Here is a 26580-nt window from a genome sequence, read left to right on the forward strand (position 1 = left end):
GAGCATGTGGGGAGGGCAAGGCTTAAACATGGAGCAGGCTGTAGAGCCTAGGGCGGGGTGCAGTGAAGGCTGCCGGAGGTGGGCACTCCACACAGCCCCGGGCTGTCCTTCACGTGGCCTCCATCCCAGATCCACGGTTATTTAAACGACTACAGCTGGCTGCAGTGCCCTAAGGAAGAGGCGCACTCTTCTCTTCAGCACACAGTAGGCAATGTGACGGCTCCAGAGCAGGACTACACTCTCAGTTCAGATGGAAAGAAAACGCTGGGGGAGAGGGGGCTTCTGAGGCCAGGCCAGGAGTCTGGGCCTTGCCCCATGAGTGGCAGGAACCAGGGAAGGTCTGCAGCCCTGAGATGTGGAGCCACACCTTTAATCCCAGCAATCAGGAGGCAGAGGCAGGTGGTTCTCTGTGAGCTCCTCTGTATAGCGTGGTCTAGGCCAGGTAGGGCTACCCAACAAGACCTTATCTCAAAAGAAGAGCATGAATGACGTCATTATCAGTGTAGTGAAAGTTGGGGGGGGGGGCAGGAGGCAGAGAGGCAGGTAAGGAGGCTACTGCAAAGGTGATGGCCACAGACACTGAAAGGCCTGGGGTGGGAGAAGGTCTTGGGTCCCAGCTCTGTCCTCCTGCGCACCCTGCTCCCGAGGAGGACCTCTGAAGAGGCCAGGACTCACCCGCTCTGGGAAATGATTTCCTGGCGGGGACAGCATGTGCGGAAGGTCGGCTTCCGCAGCCCATTTCCTCTCCCTCTGGGCTACTTTCCCCAGCCTTCCCTCCCTCCCTAAGCCCCACACCCAGCTTCCCCTGGACCTCTCCCCTCCTCTGGATAAACAACACCTCTCAGGGCCTGCACTGAAGCAGAGAGCTAGCAGCTAGGCAGCCTGTGGGACCGGAGCGGTCAATATCCCTGAGCCCCCATGTGACAACTCTAATTCTTGAACAACTGTCACTTCCTCATAGGCATCTTGCTAAAGGGGCTATACCCGGCCTATAGACAGGCTAACAGATGCCGTCACTAAGCGTCAAAAAGAGGGACCTCCAGGCAAGGGAGTCCAGAAGTGCTTCCTGAAGGAGGTGGGCATTGAACTCGGGGGCGGGGGCTTTCAAGGAGGGGCTTCAGCATGAGCCACACTGCTCTTTACTAAGCATGTAATAGGCACCCCAGAATCTTCAGGCATGGCCTCTGGGGAAGAGCTGGCTGTGATGGCTCCGGTTTTCATTCTCACTGATGTACAACCGCTCAGCTGGGAGTCAGCAAAGCCAGGGAAAACGTGACTCTGGAGCCCCTGTGCCTCCAGCGACTTGGCAAACCCTCTGGTCCCACAGAGGACAAGACCTTGCATTGGCCACCTATCCCAACCATCTCGCCTCCATTCCCCCCGCCACTTCCCTTCTGAGGCTCACCATGGGCTTCTTGAACTCATTGGGTTTGATGCAGCGCACGAAGAAAGGCTGGCAGGAGCCGAGGGTTCGCATCAGCAGCTCCAGCGACCGCTTGAACTGGCTGCTGAGCGTAGGCGAGCGTTTCCTGGTCTCAGCACCCTGGAGCAGGGACAGACAGACAGTGAGGGGAGGGGCTGCGCCTTTCCCCTCCCACCCTCCAGCAGCTATCCAGGGGAGAGGAAAGCACCAGGGAAGGTCACCAAGGTCAGCCGGAGCCAGAGTATTAGGGCGGTTGGGATTTCCTGTAACACCCCTGGTCTGGGCTGGAGCTTGGATCTCAGACACCCACTCTCTAGAACCCTCAACGGTGTCCCTCCAGGGGATCCAGAGGCTGCCAGGAGCAGCCTCTCTGAGTCCTACGCCCTCAGACTTCGTGTCCTCATGGGGCTTAGGCTGACCGCTAAGTTTCTGAAGTGAAAATACTGCCATCTACCCGCCTGAGCCTGACAAGGTCAGGGAGTAGAGTCCAACAGCAACCAGCAGGCGCCCGGGGTGATCACTACACCTGAGGGCGCCTTGGGCAGTGCCCTCTCCTGGTCAGACAGGGCAGTGTGGGTGACCTGGATAATCTTCCTGCAAAGACAGGTGGCTGTGCCCAGCTGCTCAGGAGCCCCCCAGGCCCTCTGCACCCCCTGCCCATAGGCTGTCCTCTCAGAGCCTTTTGACAGAACAGGGAGAAGGGGGACTGGGGAAGACCGGAAGACCTGCCGGGACATTTGCAGGACTCAGATTAGAGAGAACACAGAACCGCCGCGTATTGTTTTCCTGGCCGTTTTTGTGTAGGAACTCATGAGTAAACGATTTTGCTGAAAGACTTTATATTTTTTAAGGTATAATTCAGTCACTCTGGCATGCAGGGGCCTGGAGAGGCGGCTCAACAGAGCAGAGCGCTGACTGCTCTAACAGAGGACCCAGGTCCCTAGGTCCCCAGGATCCCAGGACCCACAGCAGCTCATTCCAACCTGGAACTCCAGCTCCCAGGGACCTGACACCCTCTGAGGATTGTGACCTCTGAGGAGTCCTGCATTCAGGTGGTGAATTACATACACGTGGGGGCACACATATGCATATAAAATAAAAAAAAATACTTTAAAATCTGGGGTGCAGAAGCACACCTATGGCACTTTGGGGTGAAGGTGCTTAACCCACACTAAATCCAGGTGGTAAGCCATAGTGCCTAATAAACTCTGCAGGAAAGCAGATGTCTTTGGTTCTGAAACGCAGAGTGTTTTCATCTGAAGTTCCATTGAAGAACATCCAAAATTTTTTTCAGGGACCTGGGTGATGTTCGTTCTGGCCCAGCGGAATTCTTGATTCAGCAACAGCACACACATGCAGAGCGTGTGGTTCACGACACAGAACATACACAGTGCGCACCATATGCATGTAGTAACATGCCCCAGGGCACACAGCCCACGGTGTACACGCAGCCATGCAGATCCTGCACCCATACCACGCGCACACTCGCACCTCACACAGCGCTATCCACAAGAGGGGTATCTGAGCATGCAGACGCCGCGCGCAATGTACATAACGCAAACGCCCACGTGCACGCGTGTAACACGCTTCCAGCATGCACACCAGATAGCAAGCGTGACTTGCCCACACTAGGCATCACTCACAAAATGCGTACCCCACGTGACAGTGAGTACAAATTCACGCACAGCGTGCACACCATCCGGGAGTGCGTACGTATGACACAAACACGGTAAGAACACAGCGTTCAGCACATGTGCTGAACATGCGCTACAAAGCACACGTGGCATGCATCCTCTGAACATAGATGCATCGTACGCGCCCCCACGGCACCCACACACAGCAGGCACACTGCGCAGCGCCCCTGAATACACATGACGCGCGTACCCTAAGAGCACGCAGCGCCCTCACAGCACGCACCCCTGCATGCACATTGCACATGCATAGCATGCACATGGCATGCTCGCTGGGTGGCACATGCACACGGGGCATAAACGGAGAGAACACGCCCTGGACGGGATCACACCCTTCAAGATCCGGCCATCTTGAAGCTGTTCCCTGTGTCTGTCCTCCCCGTCGGGGCCTCACGAGGACAGGTCGGGTCTGCCTTGCTCACTGCTGTGTCACCAGGGCCTGGGTACACCCACAGCTCTGTGTCCATCAGGACACACGTCAACACCCGGGTCACTGCTTCCTGGTGCCCTCCGTGGTGCACAGTGTCTCCCTTCCAGCCGTGCAAGCCAGTTCCTCAGGAACCGCCATCATGGCCCTTCTCATATATGAGACAAACAGGTCCTTTCTGATGCCCCTCGCACTTCCCATTAGCCGGGCCCAGCCTCACCCCGGCTCCCTCATTTCCCCACCTCAGCCTTCGCACTGCCTCCTGCCCTGTCACCACCAGGCACTCTGCAGCTGCATTGACAGAGCGGCTGGCGCCTGGGCATTCCTTCCTGCTCAAAATCTTCCCGTGACATCAGTTCACGCCAAGGAAAGCCAAGGTCCCTATGAGGATCCGTGATAGCCCCAGGACCTCCTGCAGTAGGGACTGGTCCCCCGCCCCCACCTGTTTGACCCTTCCTGGACTCCAGCCTCCTGGCTTTGCCTGGCCTGCACTCAGAACTTTTGCACATGCCCCTCCCTCTTCCCCCACAAAGCTTCCCACCTGGGGAGGGGTAGTGCTTTCACCTTCCTAACAGATTTTCAGTAAGGCCTGTCCTGAGCCTTACACAATGACAGGGCCACCACCACCTCACACTCTGTCCTTCCTCGTGGCCCCCTCCCGAGAAACACAGCATGCCTTACGTATTTACTGGCTCTCACTGTCCCCCCTCTGCCGGAACACAAGACAAAGAACCGGGTTTGGCTTGGCTTTGTTGCTGTTGTTCACTGCTGTGTCCTGGGACCTAGAGCCACCTGTGGTGTATGGAGAGCACTCAATAAGTCATGTAGACTGAATGAGTGAATGCCTGCTTAGGTGAGTGGGTGAGTGGCTGAGCAAGTGGGTGTGTGTGGGGGGGATGGGTGAAGGAGTGTGTGGGGTTTGCTCTCCCAGCCTCAGCCATTTTGGTTCTCCTCTGGTTCTGTTTTGTTCAGGGAAAGCCTCCCGAGTGTTCATTGCTGAGTCATCTGTGGATATTTGGGGATGAGGAAAAGACTGAAGCCAGAAGAGGTCCAAAGGTCAATGTGGAATGGGCACAAAAGGGGTCTGAGGGAAGGAAGGCAGATATCACCATGGTGTCAGGTGTCTGCCAATGAGCAGACAGAACTGAGCAGCTGTCCTGTGGACATGCCTGGGGTGAGACATTCATCCGGGTACACCCCATGCCTGAAAATGGCCTTCCTCCACGTCATTGGTCCCTACGTCAGTAGGTCAGGACAGGTCATGATGCCCTAAACTGCCCTGGGGCAGCAGACGCAAGAGTCAAAGGCTGAGAACTCAGGAGGGGGACTCCCCCAAGCAGAGGGTTCCTATTAAGTGTGACCTGTGGGTTTCCACCCTAACAGCGGAGCTGTAGCTAAGACACTGCTTTGGGGAATCCCCGGAGAAGAACAGCCAAGTTTCCAGCACCTGAGGATCTCTCTTGGGCTGAGATGCAGCTCAGGTGGTAGAGTGTTTGCCTTGCAGGCATGGAGACCTGAGTCCAATCTCCAAACCCACATACAGAAAGAAAAGTTTGGTGGTACACACTCGTAATCCCAGTGCTGGGGGTACAGAACAGGCAGAACAGAACTGGACTCATTGGCCAGCCAGCCTAACCTATGTGGGGAGTTCCAGAGAGAAGCCTTGTCTCAAAAAACCATATTTTCCTCAGCTCCTGAGGAACAATATCCGGAGTGGCCCCCTGGCCTCCATACACATATGCACAAACATGAACACACACACCACACACACACACATACACACACACACACACACACACACACACACACTTGTCTCTTGCCCCAGGGCAGCCCAGGGCCACATGACCTATTCAAGATGACATGTTGTGTCCATCAGCATTGGAACTGTCTCAGCACAGCGAAGGGACTTGCCCAAGGCCTCAGTCAGTCACTGCTATGGTGTCTATATTCATAGCAGCCAGGAGAAATGTGCTGAGTGTGTGTGTGTGTGTGTGTGTGTGTGTGTGTGTGTGTGTGTGTTTGCGTATGATGGAGGGATCAGAGTCATTCACAGGAGGGCTGTCCCTATCTTGACAGGTTTGTAATATTCTCCTCCCCTTAACCCCCAGGGGGTTGGGCCTACCCTAGGGCTCTGGGAGGGTCTGGGCGCAGGCAAATATGAGGGAGGGCTGCCATATTGGGCAGAGAGGAGAGAGGAACTGGGAGAAGGGAAGCAAAGAGGAGGTGGGACAGTGGAAGGCCTTTGGAATGGGAAGCACCACGGCAGTCAAGGCCTGAAGGTGGGGTCAGAGCTGCTGTTCTAGTGGACCTCCCCCAGGATGTGTCCATAGGGAAGTGAAGCCTCTCCTTGACCTCAGTTCCTCCCACAAAACAGGACCACCTGGACCTGCAATTAAGAGTCATCAGCGTCTTGCTGAGTCCTTAGGGCCCGTGGGCACAGAAGTAGGTACAATAACAGGGTGGGGCAGAAAGGGCCTAGGAACCATCTCTAATTTTCTTCTTGTAGGCCTCAGTTTCCCCTTTAAGAAACCGAGATTACTGCAACACACACAACTCAAAAACCAAAACCACTCAAAAAAAAATAATAATAATAATAACCACTCCACAAAAAAAAAAAAAAAAAAAAAAAAAAAGAAACCACACTCCACAAAAGACAAAAAAAAAAAAAAAAAGAAAAAAAAGTCCAGCCCTCTCTTTCTTGGTGTCAGCCCACAATGCTGAGCTCTTCCACCACGGTCATCTTGGCCCCAGGCTGGGGCTTTTACCTTCACCGAGGACGCTGCCTGGCCGACAGTGCCGGATGAATAACCACAGAGAAACTATAAGGGGAACCACAGGCAGGTGAGGTGGAGCGGAGTGGGTAAGAAAGCTAAACAGCCACTGAGCCAGGGAGGGCGGGCCTCGGGCAGAGGTCAAGGCAGGCCACCATCCCAAGCAGCTCAGAACCTGCCTAGCGTGGTGGCCCTGTCCTCCCTGCTCCCCTCCCCTGTGCCCTGGGAAACAGGGGTGCAAAAAGGAATGAAATAAAAGGCCAACAGCCCGGCAGGACACTCCAGCTGATGCCTGCCTGCACTTCCCAAGGGGCAGATAGGCAATCCTCGGCATCGGGTCCAGGGTGGGCCACACGCCACACACATCCTGTGTCTCCCCTTGTATTTGGCTGGCAGGTGGGCCTCCAGTCCCGAGAGACCTCCCACATAGCCCGTCTCTGAGCCTCACACCCCAGTCTTATCCTGGGCCGGTGAAGGAGAACCAGACAGAAGCATCTGCAGGCATTGCCTTCTGGAGCCCAGCTCAGCACTGTCCCCTGTCCCTACCCTGGGGTTCAAGGGGCTCCATAGATGGAAAAGATTCAGGCCTAGCTTCCAGGACCCCTCTTGCCCAAAGAAATGTCCGATAGCCTTACCATAGCAACGTCGGCCTGGAAAATCTGCTTTATGAACTTGTTCCGGGAAGAGTGGACCAGCTGGATGATGTCCCCGTGCAGGGTGTCGCGGTTCTTCTCCAAGAAGCCTGGCAGCAGCAAAGCACGGTTGGAGCTCCCCCACCAAGGCCTCCCCAGCCTGCAACGTCTGAGCCAGAAAGACCTTTGGAATTCACCTAGCTTACTCACATCCATTCCAAAGTGTGGGGCACCGGGCCCAGAGAGGACGTTGGCTTACCCAAGAACACAGAGAAGATGGGGAGCAATCCCCAAGCACACACCCTTCAATCACACAGCCTATGTAAGAAGTACAGGAGTACTCTGTCTCACAAAGAGAGTGAGGCGACCTTCTCAACTCCGTCATCCCTAAGCCACTATGAGCCTCTCGAGCTAAGATGCCAGAGTCCTTGTGAAGGGATCCATCCCCTGAAAGAGACCACGTGAGGCTACAAAACACCAGTAGTGCAACTAGTTACCCTGGGCCTAGGCAGGACAGTGTATGTTACAGTGTCCTCCCTGTGTTCTGGGGCTGGCACTATCTCCTCCATCTGACAAGGGAGAAAACTGATTTCAGTGAAGCCAGAACAGCAAGGTATGGCAGAGTTAACACTTGAACCCAGGACCCCGGTGTCAACCCAGGGAAGCTTCCGACACTTAGAGGGGCCTGTCATTCTCAGGGACAGAGGAACTAGGGTGGTGCATGAGATCTGCAGGCTAGAGATGCCTGAGGGGTGAGAACACAGCTAAACAGGACTAAACAGCTAAACAGGCTACTCCAGAGGGCATACCCTGGGCCTGGTGTCATGGTGATGGAAGAGTGAGTTACAATGGCTGAGCCCTTCCATAAGAACTCAAAGCAGGAACTCACACAGACCCAACGCTCACAGCCCCACCATTGGCACTAGCTGAAGGGTAAACAGCCCACGTTCCCATTAGCACATGAACAAATGAACAGTGGTGTCTCCATGTGGCGGAATGTTAGTCAGCCGAGAAAACGATGGAAACTGAACCACGCCACAACATGGGCGGAGCCAGACGGGACGGTGGTCAGAGATATAAGACAGACTCTAGGAGACGAATGCGGTGACCCTACTTACACGGGGTACCTAGGTGATCATAGGAACAGAAGGTAGAGCGGGGGAGGGCGCTGGGCGAGGTGAAGGGTAGGAGTTACTATTCGTGGACTGACTTCTGGGAAGGGTCACAGAAAGCCCCGGAAAGGGTGGAGCATCGTAAATGTGTGTCCTGCCACTGAACTGCAAGCCTTGTACTGAGTGTGTTTTGCCACAGTTGACTGTGTTAAAAAAAAAAAAAATCAACTTTTGAAGCTCTTGGCAGGTAGCCCATGGGTGGAGCTCGTGTGTGGCATAGATAGCTTTGACCCTCAGTATCATAAATAAGCAAAATAAGCCCAGAATTAGGGAGGAAGAGGCAGGTGATCTCTGTGATTTCCAGGTCATTCCAGTCTAGAGAGTGATTTCCTGCCCAGCCAGGAGAGCTGGTGAGGCCTGGTGAGCAGAAAAGAAAAAAGCAAAGCACTGGGTGCCATGTTTCCTGTGGTCCCCGACATCCCTCTGAGCTCTGCACCGGGTGGCCTCACCCCTAACCTGGAGACAGAGAAGGTTGGGACACAGGCAGAGAGACAGAGGCAGCATGGCCTGTACCTTGAGTCTCATAATAGACAACGCCTGCAAAGTGGTTGATTCCAAACTGGGTGTCGTGGCTGTTCTTGGGTGGCACGTAGTTGGCATTGAGCTTGTGTTGTGAGTTCAGCTTATGCAGCATGGTGGCATCCGTGCCCTGAGGGAACAAAATGGCCACTGCCAAGGCGCTGCCTTCCAAGGGCTCCCTATACCTGTCTTCCCAGTTCCTGTCTTTCTCAGTAGCTGCCCTCATCACACCCCCACACAGGTTGTCTTAGCCCCACTGCCCATCTGTGAAGCAAGTGAACTGGAACCACACAACCTTGAATGCACATTCCAGGCCAGGGCATCTATTTCTCATGACTGAAATATTGGGAAGGCTAAGGTCGGAGGCTGTCTAGAGCCCAGGAGTTCGAGGCCAGCTTGATCGAAAGAGCAAGATTCTAATCTCATTTGTGTTTTTTCTCCTGAGGGCAGTCTGATGTTTCCTTCCCCAGGCCAAGCCATATTCCATTATGAGCATCTCTCTGGAACCAGCTGTATATGTAGATCTTGATGGTTTGGCCCGGGGCTTGGTGGACCACAGGTACGCAATCCCTGCTCATGGCCTGAACACCCTGGAATCAGCCCAGAGCACCAAGGCAGACTCAAGCTGCTTGGCTCAGGCTGCAGATAGGAGAGCCCAGGCTCAGGATGCCCACCTTGGGGAACTTGCTCTCCTCGTCGATGAGGGAGATGACATTCATAGGCCGGTTGGCAATCATGTCCAGGGCTTCCTGGTTGTCAGTGAACTCAATGTGCAGCCAGTTGATGCTCTCCAGGTCATACTCCTCCTGCTCCAGCTTGAACACGTGCCGCACGAAGAATTGCTGCAGGTGCTCGTTGGCAAAGTTAATGCAGAGCTGCTCGAAGCTGCAGAGCGCAGAGGACCATGGACATCCCTGTCGCCCAGATCCAGCCCTGTCTCCACCCACAACGTGACCTCTGACACAAGATTCCCAACAGGTGGGCTAGGGTAGGAATTGTCAAGTCCAACTCCTATGCAGAAGAAGATTCTGGGGACTTTCAAGGACATGCCCAAGGTCACCGAGGGTCAGAGGAGAGGCCAGGCTCAGGGTTCCTTCCTTGAGTGACCATGCTCCATGTAGGGCCCACCAATAAGGGTAAAGTGTCATGACACTGGGAAGGTGGGCCGTGGAGAGATAGCAGAGTGTCAGGGAGTGACAGTATCCAGCAAGCAGAGGGAGCCCTGCTGTCAGCCCAGCTGAGCAGCAGCCCCGACTCATATTCAGTATGGTGGGCTGGGCGACTCTGTGACATCCAGCATTACAAGCTGAAGTGACTCTGCTCCTGAGCTCAGAGACCACAGACCACCTCCCAAGTACCCAGGACAGTAGAAGCCTTCCCCAGTGTCCAACCGGGCTGGCCTCAGCTGACCTGGGGCTGGGTATGAAAAGGCTCTCCTGGGGTCACGTTTCCCAAGCTTGGGGGTGTTCCTGGAGGCAGGCGAGTGCAGCCTAAAGGGGGAGACATGGCATTTCCCAGGCATGGGGTCCCCCACGCTACCTGTTCACAGTGAAGTTCTCAAACCCAAAGATGTCCAGGAGGCCGATGGACCGGCGCCAGTTCTGCAGGTCCTGGGAGGGTGGCTTGTAGATTGCGGCGTTGATCTTGTCCACAATCCACACGAAGAGCCGCCCGTAGATGCCCTGAAAGGCACCCATTAGCCATGCTGCAAGCCAGGCCCTCCCCGGGTGGCAGCCCCGCTCCAGCCATATCCATGCAGACACCCCCGAGCCTACGTGCGCTTGGGACTCAGCAGCCACTGTTTGCTCCCTTAAACTTCCCCTGATGTCGAGGCCTGGCAGGGAGTCACCCTGGGGTTCAGCCACCTCACTTGTATGTCTCCCCATCCTCTGAGCACCTTGAAGGTTCACAGTCTGGCACAAGGTGGTACAGATTAGGGACTTTCTGATTGGCAAGTGTATGGGTACAGCAGCCTGAGGACTGGGAGTCTTCCACCAGCCAGACCCCATGAGACCGAAGGAGAGGCCCCTGGCTGAGAACAGCTGTGCAAAGCGAGCCCCAGGGGACAAAGGAGGGGAGCACAGAGTCCGCGCCTTTGGCACGCCTGGTCTTTGGCCTCAGAAGATGACAGAGGGACATCGGGCATCAGAGAGCCTGAGGCTACAGCGTGCTGGCCCAGGGGCTGCCGAGCAAGGCCCAGCGTTGGAAACGCCTTGCACACGGTCAACGGCTCCGCTCACCCACCTTGACAAAGGCGTCTCGCACATCCAGCGCCTGCTCCCTGCTGAGAGGGGTGGACACCGTCTCCCCGCGGGTGATGAGGGTGCGGCTTGTGAGGCAGCTCATCAGGTCGGGGGGGTTCACCTAGGCAAACACCAGGTGTTGGTCCAGTCCCACCCTGACAGGCCCCTTCCTCCCTGCCAGCTCCCTTTCCCAGCTCTTCCCAGACATCCCAGGGCCTCATCCCAGACCTCACACCACCACCCACTGTAGGACCAGGGGCCAGGACCATATACTGCTCCCTAACTGGACAGAAACCCTCCAAGGGCTCCACCTCAGCCCGACTGAGTGGGACAGTTGGCCTCAGAGGGTCAGTGGAAGTGGGAGAGGTTAGCACCGACCTTGAGCAGGGAAGCCGCCGTGGCCAGCGATGGGGAGAATAGGACTTCACAGGCATCCAGGTTCTCAAATGTACGGGCTGCCAGCGGCAAGGGGCACAGTGTCACCCAGGGACTAGAGGGGCAGGGCACCCCTAAGGGGGTGCAGGCTGCCGTGCCTATTCTCAGGGGCCTGCCCTGTCCACAGAGGACATCATCAGCAATGGTCAAAACACATCTGATGAACGTTCACGACAGCCGGTGGGCACCATGAGAGGAGGGACCCCAAACACCAGCACCTAGGGCTGAGTCTGGCACCTATCTGGACCCTCTGTTGGCTCCCCTTCGGCCTCTCCCCTGTAGTCCACAGTGGCAACCATGACACCTTTGGGACAAGCTCTGTGAACTTTTCCTTTCCCCCCACTCTGTTCTGTTGGGCCTCAGGGGTTTTGCAGGTGCTTATCCCTCTACTCAAAGCACCGATTTCCCTTCTCTTTCCAGACTCAGTAGCCCGAATTGCATTAGCTCTGGGGACACTTGTTCATGGCGGTCAGTAAGTGTGCATGCAGCGTGAACTCAAAGCGTCTTGAAGATGCTTAGCCTTAGAGAAGAAACCAAATGCGGAAGAGGTCTCAAAGGGCTGCATTCTTCTTGGAACGGCTCCCCTGCCAGCGTACATAGCGTACCGCCCTCCAGGCTCACTTCAGGGTCACGGCCTCCCAGCCCACATCCCATGTGATACCCGCCGCGGCAGGCGGCACAGCCAACCCCTGCTCTGGGTGGAGTAGAGCGCTATGGGGCAGGTACCGTGGGGCCTCACCCTCATACTGCAGGTTGCCCATGTGCAGGATGGCGGCCAGGAGCTTTGAGATCTCCCAGTTCTCCGTGTCGGTGAACATGAGCACCTTCATGGCTGAGCGGAAGTTGGCATACTCCTGACTGTCCACCCGGCCCTCACAGGTGATGCAGTTACCCTGGGGGGTGGGGCATAAAAGAGGAGGAGGGGCTATGTCGGGGAGGCAGCGCCTGCAAGGATAGCTAGAAGGTTACTGTGTCGCTTCTCCAGGGCACCCTGACATGAGAAAGAGCGAGGCGCTACACAAGGCTCGCTCGTCTTCACTTCATCACAGCTCACAGCAGCAGCATCCCACTATGTGCCATATGGCTCCAGGGAGCCCACTCTCCGGGGAGCACCTGTCGACGGTAACCACGTGGGAACCACAGAGGGGATCCACAGACGCAGCCTGCTCAGCGCTGTGTGCGTGCGTGCGTGCGTGCGTGCGTGCGTGCGTGCGTGTGTGCCAGTCGGCTAGTTACAGAAGAGAAAGTTCCTCACACCCACAACACCCCTAAGCCCACGGCAGGTTCTCTCCAGGGAGGGGGAGGGGAGCTCTCAACCTAGCCTGCTATGTGCCCAGCCCCCAGCTCAGCGGTTCTCAACCTCCCTAAGCTGCGAGCCTTTAACACAGTTCCTGGTGTTGTGGTGACCCCCGACCATAAAATTATCTCATTGTTACCGCGTAGCTGTGTTCTGCTACTGTTATGAATCGTCACGTAAGTATCTATGTTTTCAAATGGTCATAGGTGAGTCTTGCGAAAGTCGCTCAGCCCCAAAGGTGTCGGGACCCACTGCCCTAGAGCCACGGAGCAGGAGAACCCAGCACCAGAGCCTGCCATCAACAAAGCCTGGAGAGCCGGGCCTCAGCAACCAGCTCCCTCAATCCTGGGAGGCTCAGGAGAGGCCTTCAGTGTCTAGCTTAGGAGGATGAGCAGGCCTGTGCGCTTGGTCCTGTGGCTCCTGTGCGCTGTGTTCCCATGCGCCATGTTGACCTCGAGAAATGCTCCTGTGGTAAGAATTCACTAAGGACATGTGCTCACTAGAGAGGCCGTAAGGCACAGACAAGCCGGGGTGGGCTGACACAGAGTCTGGTCCTGCCCCGTGTCCCTGAGACAGGTGTTTACCCCAGTGTGTCACTGGGCCTCACCATGGCCAAGTAGTTGTAGTCGGCCGCCTGGCCGAGGCCCAGCTTCCTCTTCTGCTCCTCATTCATGCCCTCCAGCATGCAGTAGAACACGTGGTAGTTCCTCTCGTCGGGGGCCTGGAAGTGGGCACCGGTATTGGGACCAGAGAGCACACGTGGGCTGGAGTCTCACAGGGGGACCTTGGACACTTGGAGGGGCAGATGGCAGCGCAGTGTGGTGAAGGGTGGCCGGACTGTGCTGACAGTGGCGCCCCCCCCCCCCCCAGCACAGGGGCTGGCTCCCAGCAGGGCCGGGGCTCACCTGGCGGCAGACCCGAGACTTCTCCAGCAGGTACTGCTCTATCTTGGCGCCCTCGATGGCTCCGCGCCTGTTGAAGTGGATGTCGATGTACTTGCCGAAGCGGCTGGAGTTGTCATTGCGGATGGTCTTGGCGTTGCCAAAGGCTGCAGGGCGGTGGGGATCACAGGTGAGGCTGGGTGGACCCCATGCCAGCACCAGCCAGGGTCACCCTCAGAACCTGGCCTACCTTCCAGGATGGGGGTAGCCTCCAGCACCTGCTGCTCTATCCAGGAGTGCTGTCCGCTGATGGCCGCGAGGAACTGCAGGATCAGCTTTGTACTCTCTGTCTTGCCAGCTCCGGACTCCCCACTGCAGAGGGGGGCACGGCAGGAGAGGCCTCAGCCTTGACTGTCCCACTAGCCCCAGTCAGTGCTTACAGGTCTGGCCCTCATGGACACAGGGCTCTGCCAAGCCCCCATCCCTACTGGTCAAGAGTATGAACCATGTGAACTGCCCAACCGAAGCTTTGGCCTCTTGCCTTGCCCAAGAGAAAACAAGGCAGATTTCAACTGACCGTCGCGTAACAGGAGCCTTTAGGAAACAATGTTGGCCTCAAAAGCCAACATGAGCCCTTTAGAAGAGAAATGGAAGGCCCGGGAGTGCGGGGGGACTCTACCCACCATGACACAGCGCAGAGGGCACAGCCAGCTGTGTGTTAGCGGGAGAGCGGAGCTGGGCTCATACGGGGGGGAGGGCAGCGGTGCCACCCACCTGATGATACAGCACTGGTCCCGGCTGTTGCGCTTCATATTGAAGTAGCAATTGTCAGCAATGGCAAAGATGTGGGGCGGCATCTCCCCTATCTTCTTGTTGGTATACTGGCGGATGTGCTGGGGCGAGTAGATGGAGAGCAGCTGGTAGGGGTTCACGGCTACCAAGATGGAACCCGTGTATGTCTGCAAGCATCAAGGGACACGAGCTTGCACTGTCTGGTGAGGGTGGAAAGGTCTCTGCCCTGCGCAGCTCTGGAGTCCGCAGACATGGCAGGAGCCAAGGTGGCCTCAGACTGGCTTTGGGTCTGGCTCAGAGACATTTGGTGAAAGGGGGAAAGACAGCAGGAGGTCCCTAAGCCCGGACTGTACTGTCTTATCTGGACGGGGAAGATGAAAGAGGTGTGTGTTTTCAGATTCAAAGCACAAAAGCAGGGACCGCTCAAATGCTGGCTCCCTCCTTTGGCCCCAATCTCTGCACCTAAGATTTTTAGAGTAAAATTCAAAGACTGGACTGTGTCCGGAGGAGAGACAGGGGTACCACGAGTGGGGACAGGTCATAGAGAGCAGGAGGGCTGGGGCTGGGATGTGGTAGAGAAGGAGCTGGGATTTGGGGCTTGGGTGGGGACTTGCCCTTAGCGTCCCCCAAGGGAGAGGTGGCTGCTGTGTCCATGGATGGAGCTTGGGGGCCTGAGGCTGTCTACATTCGGTTCCTGTAAGAGGACATGGACAAGGCTTCCTGCTGTGCCCTGGAGAAGCACCCGGGCAAGATGCTTTTACTCCTCCCTGTGCTGGCCGGAAAAGGTCAGGCCCTGCCTCATCCCGAGCTGGAAAAGGTCAGGCCCCCCTGTCGCTATTGGTGAGAGATGTTTTGGTGTCTGGGGCCTAGAGTGGCTGAAGACAGATGTGTCTGTCTCCCCAGGACTCAGTGCACGACAGCAGAGCGGCCACCATTCACAGCAGCTCAGCAGTGTGGCATGCAGGGAAAGCAGCTGCGTGCCCAGCGCAGGCCAGGGGAGCTGTGCAGAGAAGCAGTGATCAAGCCAAGAGATGCCAGCTGCAGAGCCCAGAAGGCCCTTTCCCCTTAAGCCACCTCCTCCAAGCACGGCACCCAGGAGCACCCAAGACTCGCTTTCACAGCTCAGCTCAGTGCCAGCAGCCCAAGCAGGAAAGTAAGTGAAGCAAGGAGGCCAAGGGGAGCAGCCCAGCCAGGCCGAGAAGCCTCACAGTCTTCCAGGGGCTGCTACTGTGCCACTCACCCGCCCTCCACAGTTGGTCTGTCACAAAGTAAGGGAACAGGTAGAGAGACAACCAGTCAATGGAAAAGACACCGCAAAGGCATCTCCATGAACCCAGGTCTACGCTAAACAATTGGGAGAGGAGCCTGTGGGCGCCATCATTCCACAGCTGTGGAATATAGCTGCCTCTTGTCTCCAGATGGGGAGCCCAACCCCACCCGAGAGTCAGCCTCAAGGGGCATTGCTTAGGCCAGCCTCAGTCTGGTCATTTGTGAAAGGGGCTGCTGTAGAGCCTAAAGGACAGAGGCACCACCCTTGCTGAGCACCAGGAGCACAAGTTCCTTAACTCCTTAATACTTTCTCAAGAACATGACACCTGTCACCAGCATACGGCAGGAGGCTGGCCACACAAGCCTTCACCATCAGGGCTCAGAGGAAACCTGCATCCTCCAGTGAGAGGCAGGGGCTGGCCAACAGCAGAGGATAGGGGTGTGAAAGGCCATGGCATTTGGGGGGATCAGCTGGAGAAAGGTCATTCTAGCAGCTGTAGGAGACTGATATCATTTATCACTTCAGGCCTAATGACCCAGCCTACAGTGTCACAGATGCTGCAACATTCCAAGACTTCCTGCTGGTGTGGACGGAGCCCTACTAGTCTACTACAGCTCCAGGGCTCTTTTCTTTCTGCCTGCAACCCAAGGCCTTCATGGGCTCAGGATTCTTCAGTGTCCCGCCTCCTGGAGGCCACCACATACTGGACACGAGGACTCCCAAACCAGCCCTGCTCCAGCCCTGCTCTCAGCCTGCCCAACTGGACCTCCAGTACCATCATGCCCTTCACCCAGGTGAACCCTCCACTTCTTCCTCCCTGTCACTGGCATCCTGACTGCCCTCCCTGGTCTGGGCAGTCCTTTGTGCTGCTTCCCCACCTGGCTCCTGTCCCTGTGGTTGCTCCATCTCTCCTCCACTTGCAGCTTTGGTGGGCTTCACTACACTGTCCTCTGCTGGGACCCATCCTTGCTCCCTACATTCTCAGAGCATGGCCTACATGTCTCTAAAAGAGCCCTGCTGCTCTTCATCTTGCAGACAAGATGGCCTTCTACTGAGCCTGTGTCCCGAATCCCCTCACTGTCCTGCTGCACCAGGCTGGAACACACTGACCATGCCCTTCACCTAGCTGGTGTCCCTTTGCCATACAGAGCCACCTCCTGCAGAACGAAGACTGTTATGTGTGGCCCCTCGCAGCCTGTGTGCTCCCTGCTGTACATTTGCTTGCTTGGTGGCTCTGGTTTGAGGACTTTGTCTCCTTGGTGCTTGACATGGAATACAGGACACGCTCAACACTGTTAGTTAAGTGACTGAGTGATCAGCATTAATGAGCTGAGCGGGCAGCATCAGTGATCACCTCCAGGGTCTAGCAGGGAAGGGAGCTAAGGAACACCCTGCCAGCACTCAGGACCACGTAGACACATTACCAAAAATGAGGCCTAGGAAGAGACAGGCGGGACAGACAGAACACTGTGAATAGATATACTACTGTGTGTGGAGAAGAGGGTCAAAGTTCACACATAGGGGTGCACATCTGTGAAGGTTATATATATGTGTGCGTGTCCCACACTTGAGTGTATACATTGTACATGTGTGCACACAAATACATGTCCACACATGCATACCATCTAAGCACACATAGGTGAACACGATCTTTCCCTTGCAGGGGTGATGACATAGGTCCGATCGAATCAGTCAGAAGGACAACCACAACTCACAGTACACACGTCTGTTTGAAGCCTCTTACTGTGCGGGCCCACTGGCCTGAGTTTGAGCCCTGTGTAAGATCTCAGATGCAGCGACAAATATCTGTAACCCTGGTCCTACTACAGGAGAGTTGGCTGGAAGCTCCCAGGCCAGCTAGCCTAGAGTATGTGACACACGCAAGAGAAACTCTGCCTCAAAACGAAGTGGAGGAGAGAACCAGCCCCAAAAGTTGTTCTCAGACTTCCGTAGGTGCTAGCTGTGGCACAATGCACCTACACACAACCGATACATAGTCCATTTTAAAAAGTCAAAACCCCTTCGACTTGACGAAGGAATAAAATTAGTACTTCAGTAGGAAGTGCAGGCAAGCAGCCTCAAAAACTATGAGATGACAGGGACAGTTCACTGCCTGGTCGGTCACCCTTCCTCTCTCTGTAACGTTTGCCTAGATACTTACAGTTTCAGTTAGGCCTACGTTGTTTAGGACTTAAGAAAATGTTTTGAGGTCTGGAAAGTTGTTTTATAAGTTGATAAATACAAGATGTGACTTAGAATGATTTAACAAAATTTTAGACTCACCTAGATAGGGTAGGTAGTATTTTCTTCATGGTTGCTAAATACAAATAAACTAAACATATGGCTGTCCTGATTGTTACATAACTGTTCTCTCTCTCTCTCTCTCTCTCTCTCTCTCTCTCTCTCTCTCTCGTTTTTCAAGACAGGGTTTCTCTGTTTAGCCTTGGCTGTCATAGACTCACTTGTAGACCAGGCTGGCCTCAAACTCACAGAGATCTGCCTTCCTCCCCAAGTGCTGGGATTACAGGCGTGTGCCACCATACCCGGCTAACTGTTCTCATTGTATGTAGTTTACTATAAATAAATAAGGTCCATATGCAGAGGAGGAGGAGGAGAGAAAGAGAAGGAGTCAGAGGAAGAACAGGAGGAGGAGGAGAAGAAGAAAAAGTCAAAATAAGGCCTTTTTCTTCAGCAGGGAACATGACTCTCCACAGGGAGACATGAGCTGGCTGGTTCTAATGAAGGTCTGTGGTCCCTCTTTTTCCTTCCTTCCTGATCTTAAGGCTTCAGGACCAAGCCCAAAACAGAGCAATAGCAGCCCCTGGCTCCCTAACTGGCAAAATACTAATTCTGTCCCTGAGCAGCCCTGGCCTTTAGTTTCCAAGCATATGAGACCCACAAACCTGCAGTACATCAGCTCCTGCCCCAACCTCAGTTCTAAAGAAAGAGCCCAGGGCCTGGGCCCGGTGGCAGGGACAGGGGCGGGGCTCAGCTGGAGGACCTGGCTGCAGAGCTAAGGGAGGCCCAGGAACCCGGGCCTCTGGATGTAGCACGGGGCAGCCGTGGGTGGTACTCACGTAGATAAGGTGGTCCCGGTAGCGAATGAGCAGGTTGCGCAGAATGCCTGCCTCGTTGAGATCTCCTAGGCGGATCATGTCCTCCACACCGTGGACCGAGGTGGGGTGCATCGGCTTGATGTGGGTGGCATTTTGAGGGGAAATCCAGTGTTCCTGCAGGCAACACAGCCCTTCCTGTCAGCTGCTGCTTACGGGCCCAGGCTGTGCAGAGGGATGAGGGGAGCCCTGGGTCTGAGATAGGGTCCTGATCAACTCTAACTGGCCTGAGCCTGGAGATTTTACCCGTCAAGCAGCTCTCCTCCATAGACAACAGAGGAGGGCAAGGCAAAGACTGCCCCTACCAATGGTCATCTTTCAGAGACCAGGTCCCCCAGGCCCTTTGGAGGACAGAGTGGAAGCATAGCAACTGGAATATAAAGGACTTGGCCTCAAATCCAGGCTCCAGTGAACAAATGTCTAAAGGTTCAGAGAGTTCACCAGGGGTACCACAGTCAGGTGCTGAAAACCGCCTTTCCTGGCAGGCATCTTTCCAGCTGAGACCTGAACTAAGAGAAAGTGTCTGTAAGGAGTGAGGAGAAAAGGAAAAAGCCCTTCCCAGGCTGTGTGGGCGTGGCATGGGGGAGTGGACGGGGCAGTAGCAATGGGAATCAGGCCCCAGGGCCAAGGCTGGTGAACTATGTGGAGCTTGGGGAGGGGAGACTTTCTGGACCGGTGAGCTGAGGAGGGAGTTGCATCTCTCTCTCTCTCTCTCTCTCTCTCTCTCTCTCTCTCTCTCTCTCTCTCCCTCCCTCCCTCCCTCCCTCCCTCCCTCCCTCCCTCTCTCTCTCTCTCTCTCTCTCTCTCTCTCTCTCTCTCTCTCTCCTCTTTCATGCAATATTCCCTGAAGCCACCAGATGGCAAAAGAGGGCACCTAGGAGGCGCTTGGATTCTTTTCCTCTGGAAAAATAGAGCGGATTGCTGGGGTCAACAAGCTTCTCTCATCCCCAGACTCTGACCTGTGCTCCCTGTACGGCCCACCCGCACTCACTTCCCATCACCTTGAGCCAGGAAGAAATATGGTTTCCGAGGGTAGAAGGAACCTCTGTGATACCAGCCTCCAAAGCCCATAGGTTTGTTTATAGGTGTAACACACCTATTACCCGTGTGTCAGGAACCTACACATGCGCACCTCCTCCAGCCAGCCCCAACAGGGGTCCCTATCGGAAATCGAACTTCAGTCCCAGGCTGCCCTTGACAGAGCTGGTCACGTGATCTTGCCCATGTGACCTCCCATGGCCGCCATGGTAGCAGCCACAGGCGCAGCCCACACCTTTCCTCTCCTCTAGCCTTAGCTCAGCCCCTGCTTCTGCGAGTGAGGCGGTAGCTCACTCACCTGCTCAGAGGGGTCAGGGCAGGGCCAGCCAGAGCCCTGCCGCAGCTTCCCTACCTTTCACGGCAGGAAAACTTAACCCAATCCAGGCCCTCGCACTGCCGTTCCTAACGCACAAGGGACCCAGCAGTGACGTCAACGATCTGTCTACACTTTCATCACCGCGTGGAACATTCCTCTCTCCCAAACACTCCAAGAAAAGCTGATCCATTTGGAAAATTCCCTTTGCCTGTCCCTGGCCCAGGCATGGGACCAGAGAGGATGGGGGCCTCCGGGCAGCTTTCTACCTGCCCTTTGCCCCACCCTCTGGTCCATAGCTCCTTACAAAATAGGTCAGTTAGAGAGTTCAACAGAGCTACTGTGGGCAGGAACCCCGGGACTGTCTCTCCAAGGAGGCAGCACTCAAGCTGAGCCCTGAATGGAAGAAAGAGTTTCTGTAAGAAGGGAAGAGAGAAGGCCAGGCTCAGGGACCAGCGAAACCCGGTGGGCTGGCATGTAAAAGGTTGGCAGGGGAATCCGGCCCCAGCAGGTCTTTCACAGGCCTTGCTGGTGAACTGGCTGGAGCTGGGGGAGACAGGACAGAGGCCAGGCAGCCTTGATAGCCTCCCATCACCTTCCTAGGCCTCCAGGCCCTGCTCCACAAACAGAAAGCAAAGACAATGGCGCCCCTGGAGGGGGGAGGGGAAGTGTTCTCCTCTGGAGAGTCCTGTCAGGTGTGCAGGTCACGGGGCCTGGGACACCTTCAGGTGGGTGGGACACCCTGAGCCGCCAGGTTAAGGAAAGCATGGGCATTCTTGTCACAACCCACAACACAGAAGCTGGACCTGGGTTCACAGTGACAGTGAGACTCAACGTAAAATGACTGGCCAGGCACAGCCGAACATCTCTGCCTCCTTTGTGGGAGGCTGCTGTCCTGAGAGCAGCCGCTTTCTGGTCAAGGTCCACAGCCCACAGCAGGGGCCAAAGTGTAACAAGGCTAGGAGCAGAGACCTGGTTCTGCAGGAGGGAGTGACAGAGACGGAGAAAGACAGAAAGTTTCTGAAGACTGACAGGGACAGAAAAAGAGACACAGGCACAGACACAGAAAAAAGACAGAGAAAGGGAGGGGGAGACAGAGCCACACAAAGGAATACCACAGACAATTCTGACGATTGGGGACACATCTGAGAAGGAGCTGGCTGGGACTAAGCTAAGAGGACAGGTTCTGCAGAGGGAGGTAGGGCTCCCTGACAGGCACAGGTCTGAGGCTCACAGAGGCAGGGAGGCCAGAGTGTCCACCGTCCTGCAGTGTTCTCCCCTTTTCCGCACGCTCTGTTGAGCTCTGCAGAAGCAGATGTGACTGGCCTGGTCCCTACTCTCAGGCCACTGGGTCTGTGGGAGGACAGAGGTGGAGGACGATGGCCTGGAGTGTCCAGGAAGGAAATAGGAAAGTGGATCCCAAGGCCTCAACTTCCCTAACTTCACACCCCTCCCCCTGCAGCAGTCCCCACCCTTACTTAGGGCTTTGGCAGAGGTGTGCGCAGGATGCGGGGGACCTTCAGGATCCAGTGACACAGAGTTATGGGATACCATCTGACATGCAACCTGACCCAGGTGAAACTCTACCCTCAGGTAGCGTCCCTGGTGGCCATCCTCAGGGCGGGGGGGGGGTGCCTCACCCGCCTGTCTGCTGCCAGCCCACCCTGCGCTAACCTCCTCACGACTCAGCCTCTTAGAGGCTCCCTAGGGCACGGAGAGCTAGAGCCTCCGAAGGGAGGGAAGGGCAGTCTGGCCTCACGCCCAGGGCACAAGCCTCTCTCCCACAACCCGAGTCCTATAGCTGCTGCTGAGATGCCCGAGACAGGAACACACTCGGAAGTAGAGGCCGTAAATTCTAATCCCAGCACCTCTGATGGTGACCTTTGTGACTCGTGGTCACCTGATGGGGTCCCAGTTATTGCCTGCCCTGCCTTTCACATAGGCCATGAGAGTCCAAGGACAGAGTTCCTTCAGGGCCCTAGGGATATCAGTGCTTCCCTGCCCCGGGCTCACAGCTCCTGTGCCCACCTCCCCTTGTCCCAACAGGACCTTCTCCAAGTCACCGCACTCTATTCCCTCTTGGCTCTCTCCAGACCAAGAGGCTAAGACAGGAATGCAGGCGAGGGCGTCCCGAGAGCCCAGCATACAATCCTGGTTCCGGCAAGTAGAAGCTCCCGGATCTTTCAAGTCTGCACTACATGGCATTGCTGCACTCTGCACTGCATCTACATGTTCCCAGGGCACACACACGTGAGCCGGGACAGAGACACACGTGCGCACACAGGCACATACACCCACACGCAAAGGCATATTCACACGGTGTGAACTTAATCCCTGAGGCCCCATGGCTCGCCTGCCGGCCCTCACACAGACCACCTGCCTTCCTGGTGGCGCACCCCTTTCTTTCCTTTGATCTCTGCCTCCTTCCTCAAAGCCGCATCCTTGCTTCTCCCACACTTGCACATCTGGGGCCCTTTCCACCTTTCCACGAGACACGTGAGGGTTAGGTTGATCGCCGGAGGGCAATGTGAACCATGACTTCCACAAGACAATAGAGCAAAGCCCGGTGTTCCTAGCTGGAGGCCAACTATACTGAGCTGCTCAGCACATGGGCTCATGTGTGGGTCTCAGTGTATTAAAGAGGAAACTGAGGCTGGAAAAGAAGGAGCCTGACTCCAAAGCACCGCTGAGACATGCTGAGGAGCCCCCCAACACAGCACACACAACCTCACCCTTATGTCTCTGAAAGGTCTAGAGACTTTGGAAATGTGCAAACAGGAAGCAAAGGGAGTCTCTCTGGCTGGAGTGTGTGTGGCAGGGATGGGGTGTGGTGGGGGGATGGTTGAACACTTCCTGGTCACTTCCTCTTCCAGGCATCTGTCACTGTAGCCTTCCCAGGCAGGGATGGGGGAAAGAGGGTTACTCACGTTGCCTTCGTCATCCACCACCTGGATCTGCCCGGAGTCACAGAGCTTCACCACGGCCCCGATGGGCACGTCGAACTCCTGGCCCGACCTCAGGTCCATCCACACATAGTCCCCCTGTAGGCAGGAGATCCCAGCCCAGTCAGCGGCCCTCTCTCCCACTACCACTGAGGCTTGGGATCTAAGCCAGAAGAGGAGGGGGACCCTTGCTTTCTGGGATCCTCGGGTTAGGGCTCACACAGCATCTTCTGTAAGCTGGGTCCCCCGTGCCTTCAGGGGAGGGAACCCAGGCTCCAGAAGAGAAGGAACTGACAGCACAGGAGGGGAACCTCAGCCCAGGCCTGTCTAAGGCTGTGCAGCCCATGGCTTCTGGACCTACAGGCACGCCACAGACTAGGGGCCATGGCAGCACACTGAATCACTTCCTTTCAGCCCTAAAAGCGGACACAGGGACCACCAGGCTGAGGTGAACATTGCAGGCTCCATCAAATCGTTCTAGCAGCGGGTTTTTGTGGGTCCACCGCTCTCTGTTGAGGCTGGGGTGAGAGGCCACATCCTCACATCCCTGCTTGTGGGGAGAGCCCAGACCTGAAGGTGAGGGGATGGGAAGGACATTTCCATGTTCCCTGCAGTATCCTGTCTAAAGCCTGGCTCTTTACTCAGGTAGCTGAATTAAACCCCAGATTCAGAGAACTGGACTGAGAACAGCTATATTCCAGCCTGATGCATTCAACAAACATGTATTGGGCATGTACTGAGTACAAAGTCCTGGCTGATTTAGAAGGAGCAGGGACCATTATAGAATTTTCATCCTAGTTGAAGACTTTTGAATGGTAACAGTTGAGCAAAGCTCTTCCCAGGATCCCTGTGGACCCTGGGTAGAAGGAAGAAACCTGAAGTGATGGAGAAAAATGACAGGAGAATGACAGCCCCAAGCCAATGTACCACGTAGTGGAGGAAACCTCCGTGCTGAGATCTGAGGGGTAAAGAGCATCCAGGCAGGGAGGGAGAACTGGGAACAGCATGTGCAAAGGCCCTGAGGCAGGAGGGGACATTAAGGAGGCAGTTATAGGGAAGAGAGAGGTGGCTGGGGCCCAGGCCAGGATACAAAGGTCCTTGGTGGCCTTGAAGTAAAATATCTGCTTGTACTCTAATCGTACTAAAAAAAAGCGTTCTTTTGGAGAAGGGGTTCCCAAGCTCTCCTGGAATATGGGAGAACTTAGCATCTTAACAAGCATATAATTTCCCATCACGTAAGATTGAAAATATAATAGCCTGGTAAACTGGCTCAGCACAGACCTGTGGGCGTGGCGTAGTGGGAACAGCTCAGGGCCTGGAGTCGGAAGCCAGAGTTCTAGGTCCTGCTTGCTGACCCTGAACTTCAGTTTCCTTGCCCCTCTGTAAGGCGGAGAGCTCGGATATACAGCTCTTTCAGCTTCCCTCTCCCATAAGAACTACAGTGGGCCCTGGCTTGCTCAGGGAGTGAATGGGAGTTAGTGCATTCCAGAGACAAGCCAGTCAGTTCCCAGCCCTGCTTGATCCCCAGATGGCCAGGCCCAGTGGACAGGAGTGCCCACATTCACCGAGCACACACTGGGGGCCTGGGACACCCCTCTGCTTCCCTTTACCTGCCCTTCTACCCCTCACAGCTGTCCCTGAGCCGCCTGGGCCTGTCCACACTGCCGCAAAGCAGCTGCTCTTCCCCACCCTTGGCTTCCTCAGCCCTGCTAGGGTGCATTGATTCTGCACTCGGTGAGGGCTGTGGGGGGGGGGGCGCCCATCCTCTGGGAACAGAGCAGGAGCAGATGGAAGGTGCTGTCCAAGGAGGGGCAAGCCAGGCTGCCCCGAGATGAGTCATGACAGGAACAGGGCCCTGCGAGCCACACATAGGGGTTGGGTTTTCTCCTTAGTGTGACATGGAGCCCCCTCCATCCAGAAAATGGCACAATTACCATTTTCTTTCTCGAGTCAATGTCTCATGTAGCCCAGGCTGGCAGCAAATTTGATACATGGCCAAGGATGACCTCTGTACCTTAGAGTGCTGAGATTGTGGGCATGCCATGCAACGCCTAGTTTATGCAGCTGGGATCAAACCCAGGGCTTTGCGCATTCTAGACTAGCCCTGACACCCTGAGCTGTACGCCCCAGCCCCTGGGTTTTCATCTGACAACTCCCCTCCAGCCGTGTGGATAACGGAGCCATCTGCTGATCTCATAGCCTAGCAGCACACTCTCTTAGGCGGGGATAGGCCCAGCCTCTCTCCCATGGCTCCTCAGAGCCTGGCTCCCCAGAGCTTCAGTGAGAGGGGAACCAAGGGAGCGTGAGTGGATGTAAGCATGTGCATGGCGGGAGTGTAAGCGAGGACACGGGACTGGGTGTGAGGGAGTGGCAGAGTGAGAGTGTGTGGATAAAGAGAGTAAGCACAGAACAGGATCTTCAACTAGCGGTGTGGCTCAGATAGGCTCTATCCCCAATACCACAAAGGAAAAAGACAGGCAGGAAGAAAGGGAGGAAGAGAGGGAGGGAGGGAGGATATAGAGATGATTTCTGCCTGCTGGCCCAGGTGTCAGATGACTGCTCTATGGAAATCCCAAGACCTTCCAAAAAGTTAGATGTTCCTCTGAAATTAACTGTTTCACCAGCCTCCATAATACCCTCATGTGGAGAGCCCCCTGTTTCCTCAGAGGTTAAAACATCCCTGCTGCCCCTCAGCCAGAAGCCAAGAAGCCCCAAGCTCAGGGCTCTCTCTGAACCCTGAGGGTCATCCCTGAGCAGGACAGGCTGGGGCTCCTGGCTGAGTGACTCCCAGTCCTAAAGACAAGCTGAAAACCTAGGCAGAGGACAGCTGAGAGCCAGGCCTCCGACTCACAGGGCCTGGCACACAAAATATTTTTTCCACTGAAAGAACATAGAATAATCAAATCAAGACACCTTGAGTGAGCCAGAAATAAAGGTCAAGAGGGAAACTAAGGTGCTCAGAACACATAGCAAACAGAAATGACTAGACTTCTAACTTTAGGCTGTTCCCAGAGGGTCGACGATGACTGGGCAGAAAGAGCCCTCGTATCCTAAGGCAGCCCAGACATAAGGGCACCTATTTCATGGGCAAAGAAACTAAGGCCCGAGAAGAAAAGGGAACTTGGTGCATTCTCTCATGAGATTGCTCACCAGGAAGCCATGAATGAGACCTGCTTCCAAGTCCCAACCCACTAGCCCCACTTCACTGCCACCACATTGCCCAAAGACATGCTGTGAAAGTCTAGAGGACCTCACCTTGCAGTGAAGATCCCATCTGTGACATGGCAAATGCTTTAGTGGGGGCTGTGTAACTCAGGCCAAGTCCAGGCTTTTCCACTGTCAAGTGATTCTCTGGATCAGCATCTTCCAGGCCCAAGCCCCCCACCTGCCACGCAGACCCAGCTGCAGGGACTCCCTCAGGCATTCTCCCAATCCCAATTGCTTTCAGGAAGCTAGCATCGAGCCACAGTGAACAAGTAGTCAAGAGATGTGGGTTCCGGTTTCAGCTGTGTCACCGGCCCAGCGGGACTGGGGAGTACAATCTTTCCAGGCCCTGCTCTTCACCAGTCTTGGAAGAGAAAGATTCAGTGCATCTGAAGAGCAGAAGCCCACACACACAAA

General features: G+C 55.5%; 1 protein-coding gene across 6 annotated transcripts in view; it reads right to left on the reverse strand.

The window, feature by feature from the left end:
* Positions 1–26580, reverse strand: part of Myo7a (myosin VIIA) — a 67047-nt gene that overhangs the window by 31908 nt on the left and 8559 nt on the right. For 3 of the 6 annotated variants that reach the window (XM_021634792.2, XM_021634795.2, XM_060367607.1), the window contains exons 3-17: positions 22945–23058; positions 18631–18783; positions 15524–15541; positions 14266–14450; positions 13742–13863; positions 13516–13658; positions 13218–13331; positions 12053–12206; positions 11257–11333; positions 10880–10999; positions 10175–10317; positions 9310–9520; positions 8630–8765; positions 6948–7054; positions 1406–1543 (exon numbers count right to left, since the gene is read on the reverse strand). In XM_021634792.2, coding sequence (XP_021490467.1) covers positions 1406–1543; positions 6948–7054; positions 8630–8765; positions 9310–9520; positions 10175–10317; positions 10880–10999; positions 11257–11333; positions 12053–12206; positions 13218–13331; positions 13516–13658; positions 13742–13863; positions 14266–14450; positions 15524–15541; positions 18631–18783; positions 22945–23058 — 1935 coding nt within the window. The remainder of the gene's footprint in view (positions 1–1405; positions 1544–6947; positions 7055–8629; positions 8766–9309; positions 9521–10174; positions 10318–10879; positions 11000–11256; positions 11334–12052; positions 12207–13217; positions 13332–13515; positions 13659–13741; positions 13864–14265; positions 14451–15523; positions 15542–18630; positions 18784–22944; positions 23059–26580) is intronic. The other 3 variants (XM_021634793.2, XM_060367608.1, XM_021634791.2) reach the window with 1 other exon arrangement.

Source organism: Meriones unguiculatus, chromosome 14, assembly GCF_030254825.1.
Source record: "Meriones unguiculatus strain TT.TT164.6M chromosome 14, Bangor_MerUng_6.1, whole genome shotgun sequence".
NCBI lineage: Eukaryota > Metazoa > Chordata > Mammalia > Rodentia > Muridae > Meriones > Meriones unguiculatus.